Here is a 16,288-nt window from a genome sequence, read left to right as displayed (position 1 = left end):
TGGTAAAAAGAGGAAGAATTACGCCAAAAGCGGAAGGGTAGGCAGGTCTGCTTTTTCTGCTTCACACAGTACTCACTTTGGCTTTCAAATCCTGTGTCCATGTCTGATCATGAAAGATCTCCACAAATTTGAAGAAGGCACTTCTCTTCCATTCAATTGTGTACGTCTGAAAAAATATTAATATTTTAATTATTAAGGAATTTTTAAACATTTCAACAACAAAACTGATAAAGCAGTTTTCCACAACCTCTGGATTTTTTTGGGGGGAAACTTGGTATTATTTTATTATTTTTAAATTGTACAATACAGCCATATAATACAAGAAGAAATAATCAGATCGATCGTGAGTTAAAAATTCTGTCCAGTTAATCTGCCACTTACTGCCGCCACCACATTGTCTAGGAAGTCCTTGACAAACTGGAACTGTATGATGAAGCGCGTGGTGAAGCACCGCAGGATGTGGAACAGAAGCTCTATCTCATTGGTGTGGTACCTGATGAAGGTCAGAAAACAATATGCTACCAACTTCAAGGCAATTTCAGAGACATATAATACATGCAAGAATATGCAGCTATAACTCTTTGCCCTACTAAAGCATGTTAAGTATACACTGTATTCAGGATTATTTTTATCAGCTCACATTTTCAATTTTGCTCCACTTTAAATTAACCCGAACATGGTTATATAAAGAGAAAATGCTGCTTGATTTGAATTCACCTAGTTTTAAATTCACCCATTCAAAATGAGGGCAAAGAGGTAAAAATAAAAGGGAGGGGGTTAGAAATCCCCTTCTATATAGAGTTCACTTTAAAACACAAGGTTAAATGTACTTTATATTCATTCAAGAAAAAAACAAATCTCACTTGAAATAGTTCAGCAGACACTTCACAAGCAGTGCTGGTTCCTTCCAGATCACAAAATCTACTGAGTTCTACAACAAGAGGAAATCAATTATGATCAAAGCAATTGTAAGATATGTACAGTATATGTATAACAATAAAAATAAACCATTATAATTATAAGAAAGATACACAACATCGAAACACATACCACTTTTTTGTGCCTCTCCAGAAAACTCTCACTTTTCCAAATGCTTAACAAATGGGTGATCTGAAAACAAGAATGTTTGTAATATATATATGGCATAACTCTGTACTTTTCCAAAACTTGTAAAAATGTTCTGACTAATCTGTATACTTTCCATTTCAATATGTGCAACCTCTCCAAAGAAAATGAACGAAACTGCAAATAGTAATTTTTCTGAAATAACCTGTACATTATGAAAAAACAGCTTTTTCTTATACTTATGTCAATCTCTACCTACAGTAAATCAATTTTTATTTATGAGATCTTTATTTTAGCGTAATTAGACAGTGGCTTGCAAAAATTTAATTCTTGTGTAAAATAGTATTCTTTAAGATTATATAGAGCAATAACCACAATTCATGAAAATTTTGTCTCACTTATCAAGAGTCAATAACTATTTTTAAAAAATAAGGTGTCGCAAAAACATAGTGATCTACAATGTTAAAAAACATGTACATGCATGTTCACTTTTCTTCCTATTAGAGACTCAAGTTTTGACTACATACATGTGACAAATGTTCACATCACATGTTCACACCGACAATAACACTCACTATTTGTGTATGTTTGAGACAGCCAGGCTTCCTCAAACTTTGTCAGTAGACTGATCAGCTTAATCATCTGGAACTGGAGGTTATTTTATTGTACTCACTATCTGTGTGTGCTGAGACAGCCAGGCCTCCTCAAACTGTGTCAGTAGGCTGATCAGCTTGATCTGATACATGTGACACATGGTCACACAGAACTGTGACATTACACTATTACATTTGTGTATGTGTAAGATCTTTCAGATTTGTGTATGTGTATTACACTGACTAAACAGGTATGTCTACTAAAGCCAGTTAAGATAATATTTTGAACCCAAGTTCACTTTTTCGCTGCAATATAATCAATCCATTTATAATATATTTATCCTGGTTTGTTCAAAATATTATTGCTATAATATATTGACCCTGGTGAAGCATAATATTTTGATATTGCAACTATTAAATCATGCATGCATGCATGCGCTTATGATACAATGTATGATAAACATTTGTGGAAAATTATTTATTGACATTCACACCTGCTGTTGTCCAATATTTAACAGTTTGGTTGGGTTGGCCTCCAGAACTTCTCTGAACTTTTTGCCATCACTGTGTGTCAAGATAAACTGAAGAGAAATTGAAAGAATATTGATGAATTTCTTCTTTGTTACAACACAAAATATCAATTTAAATGATATTTCTATTTCATTGTGTTATGTTAGAAAATCCATCTGTTGAGCATTGAGCAAGTTAACTCTTTTCTAAGACTAGCAAATTGGGGGAAAAAAATAATATAACATGTGTACACATAAAATTGAACATTTATTCTAAAACTTTCTGGTATTGATGGTTTGAACAAATTGGCCAGGATAAAAAACCCACTGATTAATTCTTTTTCTAGTTAGTCGAGGAGTGAAATAACATGACATTTGAACCTGTAAAAGCTTCTGGTATTGATGGTCTGAACAAAATGGCAAGGATGGAACCCAGCCATCATCAGTTACGCATCACTTACCTGCTATACAGAGTCTGTTCCACTTTGATGTTAGTCCTTTCGTGCTTTTTTGTAACTCTAGCTTCACTTTCAAGAAACAGGTCAACTGTGTTTTTTACTTTTTAGTCAGTTTGATGAACTACACAACTGTTTGTAAACAACTTGTCAACTTGATAACAATAATACAAAGGGTCTCAATGAAATTAATGACTGCCAAAGCACACATAATTTTATATAGGAATAATTTGTTGATTTAGTGAAACATAAATATAAAATGTATCAAATAGTTTTATAATTTATCACGCATTGAATTCATGTCAAGAGAGAAATTCCCAATAAAATATTTTTTAAAGTGATAATTACAGGTATATTTCTTGGAATTGTTTCCACTGTCTAGATACGTACAGCTAGTGTATATTTTTGAATTTACCCGTGAACATGTACAATGAATATCATAAAATTATCCCCCCCCCTCCCCAACTCAAAGACTGTGAATGATGATGCAGAATCCCTGTACATTGAATGACTCAATAAATGACTTCATTATATTCTGACCTCTAAGAAGAGTGACTTTTCTCCACCGAGGGCCACAACAATGAGTGGTTCTATCAGCTTACTGCTGGCTGCTGGTATCATGTGGAAAATATTAATGATGGCTGCACAGGTCTTGAGTTCCTGAAAAAAAAAATACAACAAAATTTCTTAGATGTTAAAAGTTTAAGTTTGATAAAATATCTTAAACAGCTTCTTCAAAACTAAGTTAAATGTTCAAAATGAGTAAGGATGGAGGTCAAGGTCATAGGGAAAGTAAAAGAAAAATGTTTGACACAATTGAATAGTTCCCATCAATATGTATCAGTGAATGATTGACTTCTGATAAAAATACCTTGAGGAAAAATAGCAAAGTCAAGATAACAGGGAAGCTCAACACCATTTAATAGCTCTCACCAATATGTATGCCAAAATAAAATTCTGTTCTTCACACTTTTTTCAGGCTTCGATAATAACACACTTTTTAAATTTTCTGGATGTCACATCATATTACAAAATGCATAATAACATATTTGACCTTTCTGTACTTACCTGACCTATGACCTGCCCATTGGATTTGTTCTGCCCACTCTTCTGACTGATGGCTGCTACCTCTAACCATTTCTTCAAGTGGGTCTGAAAAATATAAACCTCAAATTTGTATTTGCGTAGAGGATGAATTTGTAACCCCGCTTTTTTTTTTCCAGTGCACACTAGCAATTAATGTTGTGTTGTTCTTAATTCATCATTATACATTTGTACAGTTTAAGTATATTATTGAAAGAGTTGACAAGATTGCAGTTCCCCAGCAGCAAGCCTATTTCCAGAGGTGCAGAAACAGTTGTAATAAAACAGATACAGATAAATTTCAAAAATGTTATGCAATTGATAATGTCAATGCATAATATATCCTTCATTGTATATTATTGACAGAAATTTTTATGTATGTAATATAAAAACCAACTCCTGGTCATAAATATGTTGTAAGCACTGAAACATCTGCATAATACAGATGGGTTGGTGAAACTTTGCATAAACTTCTAAGAGCAATCACAACTTCTCGGGCCTTTCCAACTAGTGGAAAAACAACCTCGAATGTATTACGTCTAGACGCCATGACAACCCCCCTTTTCACGATCTTTGAAATAAAGGCATGGAGACCTTTTACCTGTGGAATATGGAGTTGAACTTTATTTAATGTAATGCTATTACCTAAAATATACTATAGAAGGGACAAACAATGAACATGAAATATTATTTCCATGGGAGTATAGGGCTATATTTCCAAGTATACATTATACTTTAATTAATTTGCATAACAAATGCATCATTGGCAGCATTGAAATCTCTAGGGAATTTAAATAGATAGATGACCTTGACTGCAGTGACATATGATTATATAGACCAGGAAGAATTTTAAAATCCCCACAGGTAAGTGGGTCATGTGATCAGGGTGCACACATTACACTTCCATTTTAGTTGGTATGCAAGCTTCCATTACAGGCGACACCCAGGTATGTATTAATTGCAACATTGCAGAAAAAACAAATTTCCTGCAGAGCACATAAAGTATTTTTTTTTTGCCATTTTAAAACAGCTAAATCCCCTAATAAGAACTTAGGAAGTGAAGATATTTTGTTATTGCTGTTATGGAATATGAAGTGGGTGCATTTTAATGTAATGAATGTAGTATTTAAGAAGTAAGGTATCATTTTAAAACATCTATCGGGCTATAAATATGGGTTGGTCACGAGATTATAAACTCCATAAAGCCCTTAGTGCTTTATGATAAATTTGATCTAACACCAACCCATATTTATAGCCCATCTTTTAAAATGAAATAAAGGCATTTGTGATTTATTCATACTTTTACCATGTATGTAATCCACTGGACACGTTGAACATTTATTCAATGAAATGCTATTTATCCTAAAATATGACCTCTAACTTGTACCGGGACCTACGGTAACATTGCTTTCAGTATGTTTAAATAAAACATTTGCAAATGTAAATATAGAATTTTTAAATAAAGTGCCAGTTTACAGCATGATACGCCCGTCAAAAAATTACAATTAACTTAAAACAGTTTAGAGTGCAAGAAAATCATGTAAACCTTGCTTTTAAAATTTCACAATAATTTTTTCTGCATTCTTTATATATTTGTTTATCCTCTGTGGTGTAGGCATTAATCAAATTAACAAATAACATCATTATTGATTTCCATACTGGTTGTATTAGACCTATCATTTGCCATGTATTAAACAATATCAATTACATTTATACCAAATTAATTTGCAAAAAATTGCCATCAAATAACATATGCATTTAAATCTTCCTAGGGAATTTAAAGGATACAGATAAAAAGATGACCTTGACTTCCTAAATTGAACATTAATTATCTATATAGACCAGGACTATAGATTAATGAATCCCCTACATAAAATATTTTTAAATCATATAATTTAAAATACACACATGATTTTTTTTTAACATTTAATAATGTAGAAAGGTTTTCTATGGAAAATGGACATGCTGATTCCACCCCTATGAAATTAGTTTTTTAAATTAATAATATTTTAAATTAATAATATAATATATTATTAGATTAGTTTATTATGCAATATCAAAGTAGTTTTTTTTTCCAATTCATTTTAAAACTTAGGCTAGCCAACAAGAGCTATTTTTAATCCAAGGCTTAGGAATTCCCAAGATATAGATTATTATTGCTGTTCACACTAAACTCATTAATTTCTCTCTAATGTAATGAATTTTCTGTTAAAAACTCTTGATCAGTGCTTGATAATTACACTCATGGGAGAAATATGGGATTTCTCTAACATACATTATATTTGTTATAGATTGCTGCCAAGTATATGCTGAAAAAAATAAGTATTTATGATGAACACTTTTTTAATAAGGATACAACTAAATTTTTACATTTTTAGGATTATGAAATTCAAAATTTAAAAGACTTAGTTTTTTAAAAAATATTTCACTTAAATTTCACAGTGACCTTGATTCATACTTTACCCAAGATGTATACATTTGCCAAGTTTGAAAGCGGTCTAATAGTTTACTTATGATGTCACAGAGAAATTATGTCTAACATTTATCCATAAGCACATCTACCTACCTTTTGCGCGCGACACACCGTCTACCCAAGAAGTATCAGTTGACAAAGTTTGATAATCCTAGGCCTTAGTTTCAAGTTATGAGTGTTACATAAAAGAAAACATTTGCAAATGTAAATATAGAGATATTAAAAAAAAACATATTGTTGATCCATATACGACACTTGTACAGGTGTATTCAAAGTCTGCTTCTTAAAAAGTCATCTTTTTTACCGTACGGTTACCTGAGGAGGAGGAGTGATCTAAGTAACTGTGGTGTTATTTACCTGGAGACCCCCAATATCCAAGATGTCAAAAATCTATATACACGTAGCATTACACAGGAAGTCTGTCTTTGGTAATCAGGGTCTACTTTACAAGCATTAATTCTTGCTATACACTAACATCTAAAAACATCCCATAGATGGTCACGTCAGAGGTCAAATTTATCTATCAACCAATCAAATTGTCACATGCAAAATCATTGTACATTTGTTGAAATGAATAGTCAAGAGTTGTTCCGAATTTGACCTCTGACGTGACCCTCTATGGGATGTTGTTAGATGTTAGTGTAGTGGGTATGCAAGCAGATCTAACACCTAATTATTTAGAATCTGATTGATTCAATGTTTTGATTCTAGCAGATGGAAATGACGTAAGCTACAATCTTGCCAGTTAATGATCCACAGTCTCAAAATTCAGAAAGTATTTTTATTTTTAGAATGGCCTTGAGCAAACCAACATCCCCCGATGACAGGACAAGGTTTTTCAGACTGGGGTTGGTCATCATTGAGGAGCTAACACCCGTGTTACAAGATGTACTAACAAATGAAATCCCACCTAGTCAGATATTCAATACAGTGAAACAAAATAAAAGATTTTTTCAAAAGCTTGGAGCAGATCAAATAGATAAAATTAACAATGCCAAGACCCAAGGATATAAAGACTTTGATATCACCCTTTTATATACACTTTTGCGTAATCTCTGTCCAAATATTCCCAAACCTACCAAAGGATGGGGAATTTCAGAAATGCCGGAACAAAGTGAAACGACTCTTGGTGATGACATTGAACGAATTCGTCTGATAAGGAACAATGTGTATGGTCATATTTCTGTGCTTTCTATATCAGAAACGGAGTTCAAAGAATATTGGTCTACAATTTCTGATATTTGCAATAGAATGCAAGTCTTGCTGGGGAAAAATTACGCACAAAGTCTACAGACTGCTAAAGAATGTACCATTGATTCAGCTGCAGAAAATATGTATATGAATAAAATTAAAGATCTAATTGAGAGTGAAAAAAGTACCAGAGAATTGCTACAAACAATTATCAAAGAAAAAGGTGATTATATGAACACTATTTCATGCACTGGTAATTAAATTTTTTCAATCTGTTCTATTTTCACTGCATAATATTAACTTTTTGCTACATTTTTTCAGCTTTGGTCTTATTTTGTAGAGTTGTCATCAAAAGAAACTGTAAGAATTGAAACCAAGAATCCTCAGAAAAAGAAATTTGGAGATAAATTAATTAAGACCAGCGTCTTCATTTTGAATGTCATGGTAAAGAGCATACATGAAAAGTCATCTGAATCCGAAATAGAGCGACTCTATAAAGCAATAGAACACTTCATGAAAGAAGAAAAGGAAGAAAGCTCAAGACTGGCTTCTGATCCATTTTTTGAAGAACTTACACAAAAGATAATAGCAATAGCCAATGTACAAGAAGAAAAAAGAATGGAAATCTTGGGGAAATTTTTCCAATTTATCATGTATTTAGAAAAAAATTATAATGCTCATTTAGTGAGCTCTGAAGGCAGTTTACTTCTTATGATATCTTTTAGTTCAGCGAGAGGATATGACCTTTACAGACGGGATTTGGAGAATGGAGAAATTGGAAAGCAGATACTGGATGTACTTCTTTTTCCTCCATACCTTGCCAGTTTTAACCTTAAAGCTGAGGATTTGGATGTCTTCCTGAATGGTCAGAAACTAACACAGGAACAAGGTATTTAAATTCTTCAAATTCATTTAATAGGTATCAACAAGAGGCCCATGGGCCACATCGCTCACCTGAACACTGTTTTCGCGCCAGATTGTCAGTATTCTAGTCAAGAGCATAGAAATATATCAAGACTGCTTGTGCTCGTGGTAAAAATTAGTGATCAGGAAGGAGGAGTTATAATGTAAAACACTGTTACAAATTTTACAGCGGGAACTTTCTTCAAACTGTTTGAAAAATGAGTTTACTGTTTATTCGAAAGACACTGATTCGATCGTTGAAATACGATTACGTGAAAACCAACATACCCAATTCATTTTTGCAGACAATGCTGATATCAATGTTTCAGAAATATCTACTACACTTTAATGTAAGTTTGTGCAATTAATCATATCTCAAAAACTTACATTAACTTTGAATCTTTGTTTAAAGCATCATTAATATGTATATAAAATAATGCATTAAATTGCTATGTCTAGCATTCAGAAGTGTTTGTAGCAAGCATAATGAAATTGATATTTTAAATTAAGAAGCAGTGATATATTTTGTCAAATGAAATTACAATTTTGTTCTTTTTAACTATTATCCTGAAAGGGCATAACTTATTTGAAACTTATTTGAATCTGACTTTTCATAAAACATTTAATAGGTGTATGGTCAAGACACAGATTATAGAAAAACAGGGAAGTGTTTAAGACCCAGAAATTTCGAGATATTATTGTTTGTGGTCAAAACTTAGATGTGTCTACACTCTACAGTGAAAAAAAGGTACGTAGAAGGGATGTTTTATTATCTGTTTATGGTTTGAATTGCAGTTTCAGATACCTACAAACTTATATTTATTTTAGATTGATATATTGTGAGACTGCTTTTTCATAACAGAAAGTTGTTGTAGGAGGAGCTATTTTAAAATTTGTTTAAAAGAGGATCATTAGTATACCTGGTACCAGAGGACACAGAGAATCCAGGAATAGTAGTAAAGGAGGCCACAAGCTGCACAGTTATTTTTCACCTACTCTAAAGCACTACCTTCCACCTGTGTGTCCATTGCTGAAGTACTGAAAATCTTCTGGATGATACAGATTCGTTATGATTAATATTCCATTATTCGAGCTTCATTTCAATTTTGTGAAAATATTCACGGAGACCTTAGAACTTTGGGGGAAAATATTTTAAAAGATACAATGTTGTGAATTGGACATTTACATGATGTATGATTCCTACTAGAATCACTATGAATTGAAATAAACAGGTTTTAAAAAAATAAAATATTATCGCTCGCCTCTTTTCATTTTACACTGCTCCTATGTTTTTAAATTTCAGATTTTTAATTCTAAAATTTTCAAATCGCTCACTCGCCCCAATTTTTTCTGTCAAAAATCCGAAGACCAAGAAATTAAATTGGTGTGGCCTAAGATGATTTTAAAAGAATTTTCCTATATAAAACTTTGATTGGCCATTGTGGCCCCGCCCTACATCCCCGGGGGTCATGATTTAAACAAACTTGAATCTACGCTACCTGAGGATGCTTCCATATAAATATGATCAAATATGGCTTTGTTATTCTTGAGAAGAAGATTTTTAAAGAATTTTCCTATATATTTCTATGAAAAACTTTGGTCGGCCATTGTGGCCCTGCCCTACCCCCGGGGGTCACGATTTGAACAAATTTGAATCTACACTACCTAGCTGAGGATGCCTCCATAAAAATATGATCAATTATGGCTCTGTCATTCTTGAGAATAAGATTTTTAAAGAATTTTCTTATATATTTCCAATCCCATGGGGATCCAGGTTAGAATAGGTCCTCAGTGCCCCCTTGCTTGTCGTAAAAGGCGACTAAATGGGGCAGTCTTTCGCATGAGACCGTATAAACCGAGGCCCCGTGTCACAGCAGGTGTGGCACGATAAAGATCCCTCTCTGCTCAAAGGCCGTAAGTGCCGAGCATAGGCCAAAATTTGCAGCCCTTCACCGGCAATGGTGACGTCTCCATATCAGTGAAATATTCTGGAGAGGGACGTTAAACAGTATACAATCAATCAACAATATATATTTCCATGTAAAACTTTGGTCGGCCATTGTGGCCCCGCCCTACCCCAGGTGTCATGAATTGAACAAACTTGAATCTACATTACCTGACGATACTTCCATATAAATATGATCAATTATGGCTTTGTTATTCTTGAGAAGAAGATTTTTAAAGAATTTTCCTATATATTTCTATGTAAAACTTTGGTTGGCCATTGTGGCCCTGCCCTACCCCGGGTGTCATGAATTGAACAAACATGAATCTACACTATCTGAGGATGCTTCCAGATAAATATGATCAATTATGGCTTTGTTATTCTTGAGAAGAAGATTTTTAAAGTATTTTCCTATATATATTTCTATGTAAAACTATGATCGGCCATTGTGGCCCCGGCCTACCCCCAGGGGTCATGATTTGAACAAACTTGAATCTACACTACCTGAGGATGTTTCCCCATTACTTTCATCTTTCCTGGCAGTGGTTCTTAACAAGAGGCCCATGGGCCACATCGCTCACCCGAGCATTGTGGCTAGGAAAAAGTAGAAATTCAGGTTTACAATTCTATAGAAAAGTATAAAACCAAAAGTTTGGCCCCGCCCTACCCCCAGGGGTCATGATTTGAACAAACTTGAATCTACACTACCTGAAGATGCATCCAAATAAATATGAGCAATTATGGCTTTACTATTCTTGAGAAGAAGATTTTTAAAGAGTTTTCCTATATATTTCTATATAAATCTTTGGTCGGCCATTTTGACACCGCCCTACCCACGGGGGTCATGATTTGAACAAACTTGAATCTACACTACCTGGGGATGCTTCCACATAAATATGAGCAATTAATATGGCTTTGCTGTTCTTGAGAAAAAGTTTTTTAAAGAATTTTCCTATATATTTCTGTATAAAACTAATTTGGTCGGCCATTGCGGCCCCGCCCTACCCCCGGGGGTCATGATTTGAACAAACTTGAATCTACACTACCTTGGGATGCTTCCATATAAATATGAGCAGTTATGGATTTGCTGTTCTTAAGAAGAAGATTTTTAAAGAATTTTCCTATATATTTCTATATAAAACTTTGGTCAGCCATTGTGGCCCCGCCCTACCCCCGGGGGTCATGATCTGAACAAACTTGAATCTACACTACCTGGGGATCCTTCCATATAAATATTAGCAATTTTGGCTTTGCTGTTCTTAAGAAGAAGATTTTTAAAAAATTTTCCTATATATTTCTATATAAAACTTTGGTCGGCCATTGTCGCCCCGCCCTACCCCCAGGGGTCATGATTGGAACAAACTTGAATCTACACTACCTGGGGATGCTTCCATATAAATATTAGCAATTATGGCTTTGCTGTTCTTAAGAAGAAGATTTTTAAAGAATTTTCCTACATATTTCAATACAAGAGGCCCATGGGCCTTATAGGTCACCTGAGCATTAAGCAACAACTTTCCAGTGATTTAATTTGATTCATGTTTTAAGCCAGATGCTATGGCGTTCACAATTTTGAAAGAGGCACCATTGATCATCATAATAATACACTTAGCAGTTGCTTAGTTTGTTTACTTAATACCCATAGGCAGGGTGGGGGAACAAAAAATGCATTTCAAGTAATCAGTAATATTCAGCAATAATCAGTAATGCCCCTGTCACACATGAACCCCTGACCCTTAGGCCTAGTAGATCCACACATTGCACAATTTTTGAAAAGGCACCTTTGCTTTTCAAAAATATTTGATTAATTCCAAGGAGCAGATCTCAATTAAACAATTCATCCAGTTTCAGTATATAAGTACACCCCCCCCCATGGTACCCCTGACCCTGGGCCCTTGAAATTCACAATTCTGAAAGATTAGGGTCCTTGCTCATCATAACTACATAGGTAGTTCATCTGCTTAATACCCAAGAGCAGAAAAGAAAATTTTCAAAGATTTAATGTATTTTCACTATATAATCAATAGAGCCCCGCCCTATCACTAGAACCCCTGACCCTAGGGCCATAAAATCAAAATTTTGGAAGAGGTATTCTTGCTCATCATAACTATGCACCAGTACTTAGTTTATTTAATTCCTAGGAGCAGAAAAGAAATTTTTTCAAAGAATTCATGTATTTTCATTATATAATCAATACAGCCCCGCCCTAACACCCGAACCCTGACCCTGAGGCCATAAAATTTACAATTTTGGTAGAGGCACTCTTGCACATCATAACTATGCACTTAGTTAGTTTATTTAATACCCAGGAGCAGAGAAGAAGATTTTCAAAGAATTCATGTATTTTCACTATATAATCAATAGAGCCCCGCCCTAACACCAGAATCCCTGACCCTGGGGCCATAAAATTCACAAATTTGAAAGTGGCACTCTTGCTCATCATAACTATGTGCTTAGTTAGTTTATTTAATACCCAGGAGCAGAGAAGAAGATTTTCAAAGAAATAATGCATTTTCACTATATAATCAATAGAGCCCCGCCCTAACACCCGAACCCTGAGGCCATAAAATTCACAATTTTGGTAGAGGCACTCTTGCACATCATAACTATGCACTTAGTTAGTTTATTTAATACCCAGGAGCAGAGAAGAAGATTTTCATAAAACTCAAAGAATTCATGTATTTTCACTATATAATCTATAGAGCCCCACCCTAACACCAGAACCCCTGACCCTGGGGCCATAAAATTCACAATTTTGGTAGAGACACTCTTGCTCATCATAACTATGCACTTAGTTAGTTTATTTAATACCTAGGAGCAGTGAAGAAGATTTTCAAAGAATTCATATATTTTCACTATATAATCTATAGAGCCCCGCCCTAACACCAGAACCCCTGACCCTGGGGCCATAAATTTCACAATTTTGGTAGAGGCACTCTTGCTCATCATAACTATGTACTTAGTTTGTTTATTGAATACCTAGGAGCAGAGAAGATTTTCAAAGAATTCTTGTATTTTCACTATATAATCTATAGAGCCCAACCCTAACACCAGAACCCTAGACCCTGGGGCCATTAAATTCACAATTTCGGTAGAAGTACTCTTGCCCATCATAACTATGCACTAAGTTGGTTTATTTAATACCCAGGAGGAGAGAAGAAGATTTTCAAAGAATTCATATATTTTCACTATATAATCTATAGAGCCCCACCCTAACACCAGAACCCTAGACCCTGGGGCCATTAAATTCACAATTTCGGTAGAAGCACTCTTGCCCATCATAACTATGCACTTAGTTAGTTTATTTAATACCTAGGAGCAGAGAAGAAGATTTTCAACTAATTCATGTATTTTCACTATATAATCTAAAGAGCCCCGCCCTAACACCAGAACCCCTGACCCTGGGGCCATAAAATTCACAATTTTGGTAGACATTCTTGCTCATCATAACTATGCACTTAGTTAGTTTATTTAATACCTTAGGAGCAGTGAAGAAGATTTTCAAAGAATTCATATATTTTCACTATATAATTTATAGAGTCCCGCCCTAACACCAGAACCCCTGACCCTGGGGCCATAAATTTCACAATTTTGGTAGAGGCACTCTTGCTCATCATACCTATGTACTTAGTTTGTTTATTGAATACCTAGGAGCAGAGAAGATTTTCAAAGAATTCTTGTATTTTCACTATATAATCTAATAAAGCCCCACCCTAACACCAGAACCCTAGACCCTGGGGCCATTAAATTCACAATTTTGGTAGAAGCACTCTTGCCCATCATAACTATGCACTAAGTTGGTTTATTTAATACCCAGGAGCAGAGAAGAAGATTTTCAAAGAAATAATGCATTTTCACTATACACTTATTTAGCCCCGCCCTAGCACTAGAACCCTTGACCCCAGGGCCATGAATTTCACAATTTTTGTAGAGGACTCAATGCTGATTACAATCATGCTAATAGTTTGACTGCTTGATGTCCAGGAGTAAAGAAGAAGATTTTCAAAGATTGCACTAATTTTAGTGGTTTTGGCCCCACCCCTCAGGCCCCAGGGGGGCAGGGATCATGAAATTCACAATTTTTGTTTCCCTTCACCCATAGATGCTTTGTGCCAAATTTGGTTGAAACTGGTTGAGTGGTTGCAGAGAAGAAGCTGAAAATAATAAAATGTTAACACACGACGCACGACGACGGACGAAAACAGATAGCAATAGGTCACCTGAGTTTACTCAGGTGACCTAAAAATGTATCCCAATTTTATATCTGTTACGGAATAAGCTGCATTTTATATGTTTTACGGAATAAGCTGCATGATTACAAATTGCTAACCTATCTTTTACGGAATAAGCTGCATCAGTATAAAATGTTAACCTATCCTAGTTTTATATCTTTTGTGGAATAAGCTGCATTTTATATCTTTTACGGAATAAGCTGCATGATTACAGAATTTTAACCTATCCGAATTTTATATCTTTTACTGAATATTGGCCATGATAAAAATATTTCTAGATTCTCATCCCTGCCCACCCTGAATTTATATCCCCGCCTCGATTTTTTTCTTCGTCTTAATTCTCATCGGGATCGGTATCCATCTACCATTCTACTTTCGTTTTAAATTTTGCGAAAGTTGTTATGATTTTGACGACTGAAAAGATAGTAATTGCTGTAATACGTATAGGCCCTATATTTTAAACAAGGGTCATTGGTTGAAAAAGATTGGTGATGATGTGAAGTAGGAGATAATTGAACCTTTACTATGACCTTTATTCAGGTATTGTAGATAAAATTACACCGAATGACCAGGTCAATAAAAATCTTTGAAATTGAAAAAATGAAAAGTATAAAATAAAAGCCGGCCGCCAGCCTTGATTTTTTAAAAAAAAAATTGGATGGGAATCTAGCAATTTATTTATTATGGCCTAAGCTGCATGATTGTAAAATGTTAACCTATCCCAGTTTTATATCTTTTACGGAATAAGCTGCATGATTAAATCAATAGACAATGTATTCCTCTAAAATCAGCGCATGAAAGTTTTTGTAGAGAATCCTTTACTGGACTTTTACAAATCGGTCTTGAAAAAAATAATTTCAACTTTGCATGGTGTGCTTCCTACAGTCTTTTCTTTCTAACTTTATCGATAAAAATAGTTTAACACAGTCGCATACTATGCTCATAGGGTTTATTTGTTGAATAAATTAAGACACAGCTACTTATAATGAGATAATATTGAAACATTAAAGCTTCTTCTGTTACTGTAATTTATGGAGTAATTACATTATTTTCTTTATTTAGTATTTTATTTGACATATTTTCATAAATATAACTTAATAATTAATATGTTATACATGGGGTACTTCAAATTTAATAGTCATACTCACATAATTGAGCAATATCAAATGCATGAAGCCAGATGTTTAACACCTTTTCCCTAATCATCTCCTGTTTTGTTTTATTGGTGGTAATTTTGTCTGTATCTGACTGCAATTTATCAATAACTGCAAATTGCTAATCAGCATGATACTCATGGCTAGTGTTGACCAAGATAAAGCTGTTAATTGAATTATTTTCAAAGATACTACCAAAGTACAAAGAGCTCTTTGTACAATTTAAACTGATATTTAATTGCCGGGGTAATATTTTTAGAATAATACTGGAAATACCATCAAACTAAATGAAAAAAATATAAATATTACTAATTGAGCAAGTCCCTGCCATTAAGGAAAAACAAATATTATACTATTTAAGTATCTCTCATACATAAAAGTGTAAACCATCTCTCCATTAATTACTTAATATCAGTAAATCCATGGAAAAACAACAGATTAAACTGTAATTAAGATTGTTTTATCTATGATCTATACAAAACAGTATTTATAGGCTTGTTTATTCCTGAGTCCTACATCTTTTTCAAGATGAAGGAATTTACTGAAAATAAAGGAGAAAGGAATTAAAGCACTCAATCTTGTTAAACAAATTCTCTAAATGTTGTCAGAAGCACTGTCTTTGAGAAATGCCGCTAAATGCTGCTGACTCTACCAGAAGGTCTGTTTTGGAGAAATGCCGCTAAAT

At 34.0% G+C, this 16,288-nt stretch overlaps 1 protein-coding gene across 1 annotated transcript in view; it reads right to left on the bottom strand.

The window, feature by feature from the left end:
• The window catches only part of LOC134278843 (transformation/transcription domain-associated protein-like), an 86,824-nt gene that overhangs the window by 25,318 nt on the left and 45,218 nt on the right, over positions 1-16,288 (bottom strand). The window contains exons 37-44 of the mRNA XM_062761148.1: positions 3,691-3,774; positions 3,163-3,282; positions 2,153-2,239; positions 1,739-1,831; positions 1,051-1,110; positions 864-931; positions 382-493; positions 77-166 (exon numbers count right to left, since the gene is read on the bottom strand). Of these exons, the coding sequence (XP_062617132.1) occupies positions 77-166; positions 382-493; positions 864-931; positions 1,051-1,110; positions 1,739-1,831; positions 2,153-2,239; positions 3,163-3,282; positions 3,691-3,774 (714 nt within the window). The remainder of the gene's footprint in view (positions 1-76; positions 167-381; positions 494-863; positions 932-1,050; positions 1,111-1,738; positions 1,832-2,152; positions 2,240-3,162; positions 3,283-3,690; positions 3,775-16,288) is intronic.

This window comes from Saccostrea cucullata, unplaced genomic scaffold (genome assembly GCF_032062105.1).
Source record: "Saccostrea cucullata isolate Sc308-1 unplaced genomic scaffold, CSIRO_AGI_Scuc_v1 ctg2493, whole genome shotgun sequence".
In the NCBI taxonomy this organism is placed as follows: Eukaryota; Metazoa; Mollusca; class Bivalvia; order Ostreida; family Ostreidae; genus Saccostrea; species Saccostrea cuccullata.
The sequence above is the reverse complement of the archived record's forward strand: the minus strand, read 5'-3'. Positions and strand labels throughout refer to the sequence as shown.